The following is a 9,274-nucleotide window of genomic DNA, read 5'->3' as shown; positions in this document are numbered from 1 at the left end:
GGAATTTGATTTCAATAAAACCCCACTCTCAAGAGTAAACTATCCATTTATGGAATAAAAATTATTTTTGAGAAAATTACCACTTAGGTCCCTAAACTTTTCCTAATTTCCTACTTTGTCCACCAAACTTTCAAATTTTACATTTTGGTCAGTAACCAAAATTTTGGATATTACACCGATAGAAAGAGAAAGTTACAAAATTTAGTACAAACTTCGGATCTTCTAATAGATCCACCCTGCCTCTCATTGGAATTACTAATTGCGTTGAAATAACCTCCAAGGATCCAAGGTTCATTATTTTTCGGTTCCAAAGCTTTTAATTGACCCCAAACCCGATTGCGTCTGCTACTATCCAGACTCGCATAAACGAAAGTAATAAAGAAATTCTTCGATGTACCTTTGTCCATACAGAAACCATGAATAAACTAATTAGAAGCCACCAGAAAATCTAATTCAATCCCATTTTTCCATAAGATCCAAATACCACCGGAAAAACCATTTGCCTCAACCCGGAAGGATGCATCAAAACCCTACTTCTTGATGAAATTATCAGCTTGGATTCCACCAACACGCTGTTCCATAATCGCCACAATATCCGGGTGATATTGTTTTAAAATCAATTGAAGTATCGTTTGACAGGAAGGCCTAACACAACTTGAGTATTCCAAAAGATGATTTTAACCATAGAGAAGGAAGATAAAGGGAAATTCAAACCAACCTTATGCGAATTCATCCATCCCAGAAACATTCTCAAAAGCAGCATTCGGTCTCCACTGAATTTCCACACTAGGACCTTGGTTCGCATTGGCACTACTAGAAGCCGCATGTACATTCTTCACATTGAGCTCCTTTCCCATTGCATCCATCCAATCAGCCAACAACGGCTTAGGGGACCTCTAGACTCTTTCATTTTCGTCTTTAGCCCCTTCCTCGTTCAGCCCCTCGCTGCTGCCATGAATTGCTCCCCTTTCTTTGAACTTGAGCCATTCTTAATACCCCTTGATGGTCGTCCGTTATTTTCCGTAAGAATTCTTCTCCGAATCTCATCCTCAATATTAATGACTGTGTGTTTTCCATTCGTATCCATCGCACGAAGCTGGACTGAATTTTCTAAATTATTAACCACAACAAATTCCGTCCTAACCTCCTTCCTATTCTCATTCCTTGTGACATCCCCACCCGCAACAACCTGCTGTTTCGGTTCTTCTGTACGTCACGGCTTACTGAGCGGCACTTCACATCGCACTTGATTAAACAAATTAGAGACGGATCTGCTCGTGGAACTTGTTCCTACATCCTGAACCCCAGAATACATAGCACCTTTTCCACTGTCAACATTAATTTTGCTCCCCGATTCTCCACCAATTTGCTTCGATTCAACCCTTTGTTCGGCCTGCTCACTTTCTTGATCAGCCAACGCACCAAAACGGCTGCCCCACTACTCTTTTGTTTGTCTGTACCGTTACCGTCAACGCGTCCCGCTTTCGTGTTTAGAGGCTGCCTCCTCTTTCGCTGGGGAACCTGCATCCAAGGCCCATAAGTGTTAACATTGTTTTTGCTATTTTCAATAGCATTGGTCGTAGCTTCCTTGCCATCCGACGCATTCAAAACACAAGCTTCCTTAATATGGCCATATTTACCACAAGTATAGCATATCGTTGGCAAACCTTCATACTCGACCCCTGATAGCTCCCATCTATCATTAATCCTGGAGTTAATGGTTTCCCCAAATCAACAGCAATTGCAAGACGCGCAAAACTTCCCCTCTTGCCTTCAGTCGTGTTATAGTCGATCTTAACTATCTTTCCCAAAGCACCTGCAATAGCTCTAAAGAGACTCTTTGCGTAGTAACGATAAGGAAGTCCGCGAAGTCTTACCCAAACAAGTATCATCTGAGGGTGATCTTCGGCTGTAGAGAACTGTCTAGACCAGGGTTGAACTGTCAGGTAGCTCCCATAAATCATCCAAGGGCCTCCGGATACAACATTCTGATAGTCATTCTCCAAGGCAAATCTAACCAGAAAATATTCGTTATCTAAGTCGATAAGTTACTAATTAAAAATAAAATAAAATAATTATAATTCTACAAAATTTATGAATTTATCATTTATAATTTTATTTATTAAAATTTTATTATATCTATAATATTAAAATGAATTATTATAAAATCAATACTAGTTTTTAGAAATGATGATGAAGCTTCTATCCAAATATATCATGAAGTAAATTAATTCACAATCATAAAATAATTTATTTGACAGTTGTGAACGGTGAAGCATTGAGATTGATTTTTGTGATTACTACGATCAAATCATAGGAGCTGAAATTTCAAACTTATTTATCTTTCTATTAAAATATTAAGTACTGGTCACCAAAAGTATCTAACGAAATATATAATGAAAATATATAAAAGTGTTTATGATATTGTTAGTTTAAATATTAAAATTATATAAAATAATTTTATAATTTATAAAATATTAAAATTATAACATAACCTTTTATAATCTTTAATATTTATAAATAGTTATAAAAACGAAACTAAAAATCTAAGCTACTAAAACTCCCTAAAAACCTAGTTTTCTCTCATTTGTGTACCGTTCATCTCTTCTTCTTTTTTCATCTTTGTTAATCGATGACGACATCAACTTTAATGTTAGTTGCCGACTGTCTGTATTCTTTATTTTCTTTTTTATATTATATCTTTATTTTATTTTATTTTATTTTCAATAAATATGCATGTATTGCACGTTTTCATCTGCCTTTATGCCATGTTTTCTTATGTTTTTGGCATTTTTTTGTTCTTTGGCCGTTTTTATTTATCTTTTTTTAAGGATTGATTTGACATCATCACGACTGATCAAGATGTCACTTATCTGATATCTTGTGATCTTCCTTGCTTTGGACCCTCGGATTGGATTTGGATACTCGAGTTGCGTTCGTAGATAGCTTTTCACAAAACTTGAGTCTGATTTGCGGTTTGTCGATGGTCTTTCAATAGCTTGATATCCTTTTGTGGTTAGTTTGCCGATGCGATCAGATTTGTTTGTATCTATCTTTGTTCGAGTTTCTTGGTTAGATTTAATATTTCCTTGTATGATTCTTATGTGATCTTAAGTTACTAGTTTTGTTTCATTGATTATAGGAAATTTTCCTAATTATGTGCTTAATTTATGATTGTGATTATAAATCTTTATTGTAATTTGGATTTTCCTATTTTAAATAAAATTAGTCTCCTTTATAAAAAAATATTTATAAATAAAATTGAGACAAATTTTAATATTATATATATATATATGTAGATGTTATATAATTTTATAATATTTATATTTTTTATGTACGCAAAGAAATAGTTATTATTGGGATTTTTGTTGCTCTATCGATCAATCAAAAAAGTGTCAAGACAAGATGAATTGATCAATTGAAAATTTTAAGGAATGATGTAAAGAAAAATATACAATAGACACGATTTAGAGTTTAAATTTACTGTGCTTTTATAATATTTATAATGTTAAAATGAATTAATATAAAATTAAAGCTAATTTTTGAAAACGGTGAGGAATTTTTTAATATAAATATTATAAAATAAAATAATTCGCAATCGTTGTTTAGACTGAATTTCTAGGAGCTGAAATTTTTAATTTACTTTCCTATCAAAACATTGAGTACTTGTCATCGAAAGTGTCTAACAAAATATATAACAGAAATATATAAGATAATGAATAGTATTATAGTTTAAAGATTAAAAGTTTATAAAATAATATTATAATTATAAATATTAAAAAATTATAATTAATATCATAAAGAACAAAAAATTATAATATAACAATATTATAAACAATTTTTTTTAATTTTATTATGATATAAATTTAATTTTTTTAATATTCTTATTTTTAAAAGAATATTAATGATAAATTTATTATTATGGTCAATTTTAAAGAATTTGAGGAGTTATAGGTTAGAATTGTTGAGTTCAAAATTTATCCTTATGAAACAGATATCAGATTTATATTCAAAATATTAAAACATAAGTGAGTTGAATGTTTTGGGGTCCAATACTCGGTGACAATGCCAATGCCGACCGACGACAATAGTGGTGAGTGATGTTCGGTAATAGGAGACTCTAGTGGAATTTTATGGTTAATTTTGTAATTTATTTAAATTTTAGATGTCAAAATGATATTTCATCTAAAATTTAAGATCAAATTAATATTTTTTTCTAAAGTTTGATATTCAAATTAAAAGTTAACACTTTTCACTATCATTTTACATCATCAAACTAACTTGAGTTAATAGATTAATAATTAAAATATAACAATCAATAATATAAATAATCAAAATGTTATAGATTTAAATTTAAAGGAAAAAATTATAAATATAAAAGTAAAGTGCCAAATTCCCATTATTAAATATGAGTTTAAATGTAAGATGAGTTTATCGAAATATCACCCGTACAGGTAATAATTACATGTCAAGCATCATTTCTCCTAATATTACTGATCTAGCATCCTTTATGACAAGGCGCAGATCGTCATCCGTGCCTTTGCGGGGTTTGTGCTGGTGCCACGTCAAGTCAGGCGTAGATCACTATCCGCACCTTCCAGGGTTTTCTGACACGCGTACGTAAGGTGTGAATAATGATTCGTCTTTCATTATTAGTACCACCCGAGCAGTTCGTCATTTAAACCCTCCATCTCCCCTATAATAAGAACCCCTCTATGCAAACATCATCGCATCAAAATTATTTGCTTATTTTTGTTTTATCAATTTCTTCTATTTTGTGTACTAATTATTTTGTGTAGTTGTAAAATTGGAAAGTGTGATCATACCTCGAGTCATTTTTGCCGATACGGTAACAATATAAAGTTATATTATTTAAATTATTATGAAAATTTTAATTTTTTATTATTTTATATTTTAATTCATATACTATTTATTTAATTAGGCTATTTCAGCTATTGTTTTTTGCATATATAAGACTCTCAATCTTTTAAACACTCAGAATGACGCGTATTTCAGATATTGTTTACTATGATGGAGAAATTCAGGAAGACGAAACCAGTGTCGTCTTCACATCAAACCATTATGTCAGAATATCCTTCAAGAGAAACATAACTCTTGAGGAGATGATAACGAAAATTTCAAGGAAGGTTCATGTTAGAAGTACTAGAAGACTGTCCTCACTTAAGTACAAATTTCCAACCGTAGTATTTCCGTTAACTTATACAACATTCAAACTATCCAATGATGACGATGTTGCTATGATGGTTGATTCTCAAAATCAATATTCAGACGCCGATACACAGATGTATACAAAATTTGTTGAAGTGTGTGTTGTTCGTGGTATGTCATTATGCTCCCACTATAGGCTGGCTCAACAAGCTGATTAAGTTGACAGCCCAACTCAAGTAATGTGTAATGATTTTAACTCATTAATGGGAAATCCACATCATGGTGCCATCCCATCAAGTTTAATGGGGAGACATTCATCAGCAACTTCTTGCGATCTGTACCGAGGTGGCACTACAAACAATCTGTATGCCAACATTGTGTCCAGTTCAAGGGGAAGGCATTCATCTGCCAATTTCTTTGACCTGAATATGGAGATGCCCTCAACGTAACAATTTGTGCAGTACTTATTTGATACGATGCCTTCAAGTTCCAGGGGGAGGCATTCAACTGTGAGCTTCTTCGACCTCAATGTCGAGATGCCTTCAAGTTCAAGGGGAAGGCATGTAACTACCAGCTTGTTCGACCTAAATTTTGACACCGTGGAGGAACTCTCATCTCCACCAGAAAAAACCTCTTCATGAGCCAGGTGTGGATGGTGCTGAGACTGGACTATTCGTTCAGCCAAAATCACACAGTTCAACATGGACTCTGATGATGATGATGTAGATGAAGTTCCCACAAATATGATACACATTGAACCTCCAACACACATGTATGAAGTTGACTATGGTGCAATGTAGTGCTAAAATTTATGGATATGCCTAATTTCGGTGACTACAGATTTAACACATCAGTTATGATGGTGAGTTATATAAAAGAATAAAGTTTCCATGCAAAGAAGAAGCGATGATGGCAATTAAGAATTACAACATTCGTAATTATGTTCAATCCAGAGCCGACCGTTCCACCACCGAAAAATATGTATTCCATTGTGTCCAACATGATAACGGATATAATTGGATGGTTCTCGTATCGAAGAGGAAGAGAAAAAACAATATATGGGAAGTAACAATCCTCACACATGTTGTGTTGGAGGGATCAACCAGGATCATCCCAACTTGGACTCCGACATTATCTGCCAAATCGTCATGCCTATGGTAAAAGTAAGCTCTCATGTAACTATTGCGATGTTGATTTCATCTATACAATCGTAGTATGGGTATACCGTCTCATACAAGAAAGCATGGAAGGCAAAACAGAATGTCATTAAAAATATTCATAGCGAATGAGATGCATCTTACAATGAACTACCAAGTTGGTTTAAGGTAGTGCGCAGATTGAATCCTAGGATAATTCTCGACTTCAAAACTTACCATGCATACTACAATGATCGAGTACTTCGCAATCGATGCCAATTCTACCAGATTTTTGGACTTACCCACAGTGATTAATGCTGTGAAATACTGCAAGCTCGTGGTCCAAATCGATGGGACATTCTTGTATGGAAAATACAAGCAAGTTTTACTATTGGCAATTATCCAAGATGGTAATCGCAACATTCTTCCAGTTGCTTTTGCCCTTATTGAAGGAGAAGATACATATCTTGGGCTTTTTTTCCTCAAAAACTTATGCTTATATGTTGTCACGAGGGAAACAATTTGTGTCATTTCATATCGCGGAGCTGGGATCAAAGCAGCAATAGATTATTTGGGTCCAATGTGGCAACCACCCTATGTCTAACATCGATATTGTATCCGACACATTGATGCTAACTATCATGGAAGGTTCAAGAAAAATGATGAGCGCCAATTACTTGTGTGCATGGGTAAGTCAAAATGCTATTTTTTATTTCTCAATCATTTTCATTTTTTTATGGAAACAAAGTTAGTAAGTTACATTTTATGTGTAGGCTACGAACAATTACCTGAAGCATTTGAGTTCATGCTTCAGGATTTGCGAGGAAATAATAAGGAATGATATGATTACATCAGCTTCATCAACAAAGAAATGTGGACAAATGTATATAATGGTGGATATTGATATGGACACATGACGACCAACTTGGTTGAGGCTATCAATTTGAACTTAAAGAGGGCACACCATTTACCATAATGGCTTTAGTTAAAACGACATATTTTTGTTTGAGAGCGCTTTTTGCCAAGCTCAAGGGACAAGCTCAAACTTAGATGCAAAATGGTCATGTCTATCACACAAGATTAGTTATAGATCTACAAAAAAGAATTGTTGCATCAAATGAAATGTCTGTAACAAGGTTTTCTAGAACCCATGAATTATTTCGTGTCACAGAGATGTCGCGACATCTTCAAGGATTCAAGCTAACTCGTTAAGAGTTAATCTACGAGATAGATGGTGTGACTGTAGGTTTTTTGAAGCTCTAAAGTATCCATGCTCTCATATCATAGCAGCTTTCTCACATACCTATCAAGACTATAACCATTTTGTGGATCCCTTATACCGACTTTCAGAAATGTTTAAGGTATATTAATTTGAGTTCCCTCCATAGGTAATGAGAAAGACCCTGATAAGGTTCAGAATTGGATTTTGATTGTACCAGATCCATCTTTATTGAGGGAGCTCGTTCATCCAATATCCACTCAAATTCATTGTGGTATGGATATTCGGGAGACATCCATAAAAAACGATGTGGGCATTGTAGAAACCTAGGACACAATAGGAAAAATGTTCATCTCTTTCACCATCAATTAACTGTTGATGTTGTGATTGATGTAGTTGTTTATGAAATCTAAGTTTCTGTTATTTAATTTTCATTTACTTTCAGTTAATTTCATTTGAGCATCACCGATTAATTGGCATCTAAAGAAATTAAATAATAAAAGCAATTCGAACAAACTAAAAACAGGAAAATGATACAACTAAAAAAAAAGAACTAAATAACAAAAACAATTCGGACAATTAAATAATAAAAAATTAAGAAACAAAATAAATAAAAAGTCCATAATTAAATAAAAACTTTACAATTGCTGGTAAACAAAAAAATTAAATAAAAACATAACGAAGTAAACAACTCTATCGATGTCGGCGTCTTGAATATGTTCCGCGGGGCGGTGGTTGTTTGTGTCGATGAGGATTTCTTCGTATAACTTGTTCTGCCTCCTCAATCTCATCATCATCATCATGAGCATATACATTTTGTTGTTGAGGGATGAATGATGATGTAACACCTCCATAGAATAAGGACCATAGAGGTGTAAGGCTGATTATCCCACCGCTCATAGAAAACTGTGAAAACTGCGAAAAGACCGACATCGATGAGTATGAAAACTACACCTGAGGTGACTATGCATGTGGTGAAGCTTCACCCGCCAAATAACCAGCATATGAACCCCAAGTTGGATCTGCAAGCATAAAAGTATAATATCCGCCATGAGGGGTCATAAAACTCTACGGCAGTGGCGACATTTGGTATAGAAGTGGTGGCATCTGACTTGGCTGCAGTGGCATATGAAATGGCTATGGTGCTATTCGATATGGTTGCGGTGCCATCTGAAACAGTTGCGGAATGTACAACGGTATAGACGGTGGTTGTTGTGATGGTTTCAGTCCTACAGTTGAGGATGAGCCAAAAGTGTCTGCTCTCCGTCCACGAGTCGGGGGACGATGATGTTGTGACGGTGGACGTATGTGTCAATGTCGATGAATGCTCCTACCTCGTGCTTTCTCAGAAAGTATGAACGGTTTCCCATTCATGTTGAACCACTCATAATAATCATCTACAACCGAGTAATGATCCATATAAATGGGTTCTGTACGGATAATGTGCCCACGTCGATCCTCCCATATCATTACACACTCAATGTGCTTCAACAGCCAGTCGACTTCTTTTTTACCCCGTCTATCGATTGGTAGAGCACGCGATCAGTAGGATGCCACTCGACAATAGCATAACATATCTGAGGAACCACCGCCATCCAGACCTTTAATAGGCCTTTTAAGTGATGTGGGATGCAAATCATCATTTCTTCAGTAGAATAATGAACCCATTGAAACTAAAACAAATATATATAATTCTTATCAAAATAATATTCTAATTATATAATGATAATTAAAGTAGATAATAATATTT

The 9,274-nt window shown here is 34.4% G+C and overlaps 1 protein-coding gene across 1 annotated transcript; it reads right to left on the bottom strand.

Annotated features, from left to right (window-relative positions):
- Positions 1-934: 934 nt before the first annotated feature.
- On the bottom strand, positions 935-5,941 carry LOC120139419. Its single transcript, XM_039154641.1, has 4 exons — positions 5,741-5,941; positions 1,641-1,988; positions 1,321-1,521; positions 935-1,189 (listed from the first exon to the last, which is right to left on the bottom strand). The coding sequence occupies exons 1-4, from the start codon at positions 5,939-5,941 to the stop codon at positions 935-937; spliced, it is 1,005 nt and encodes a 334-aa protein (XP_039010572.1).
- Positions 5,942-9,274: the final 3,333 nt, after the last annotated feature.

This window comes from Hibiscus syriacus, unplaced genomic scaffold (genome assembly GCF_006381635.1).
Source record: "Hibiscus syriacus cultivar Baekdansim isolate YM2019G1 unplaced genomic scaffold, ASM638163v2 tig00110745_pilon, whole genome shotgun sequence".
Taxonomy (NCBI): Eukaryota; Viridiplantae; Streptophyta; class Magnoliopsida; order Malvales; family Malvaceae; genus Hibiscus; species Hibiscus syriacus.
Note: the sequence above shows the minus strand (reverse complement) of the source record. Positions and strands in the feature narration are given on the sequence as shown.

What these genes read in the sequence shown, in the direction of transcription:
- LOC120139419 (XM_039154641.1), bottom strand. Translation starts at nt 5,941, where the DNA reads ATGTGTGTTGGAGGTTCAATGTGTATCATATTTGTGGGAACTTCATCT. An exon ending in AATTTAGGTCGAACAAGCTG is followed by an intron (nt 1,989 to 5,740) that starts GTAGTTACATGC and finishes AATGACTATCAG; the next exon opens with AATGTTGTATCCGGAGGCCC. An exon ending in TAATGTTGACAGTGGAAAAG is followed by an intron (nt 1,190 to 1,320) that starts GTGCTATGTATT and finishes CCGAAACAGCAG; the next exon opens with GTTGTTGCGGGTGGGGATGT.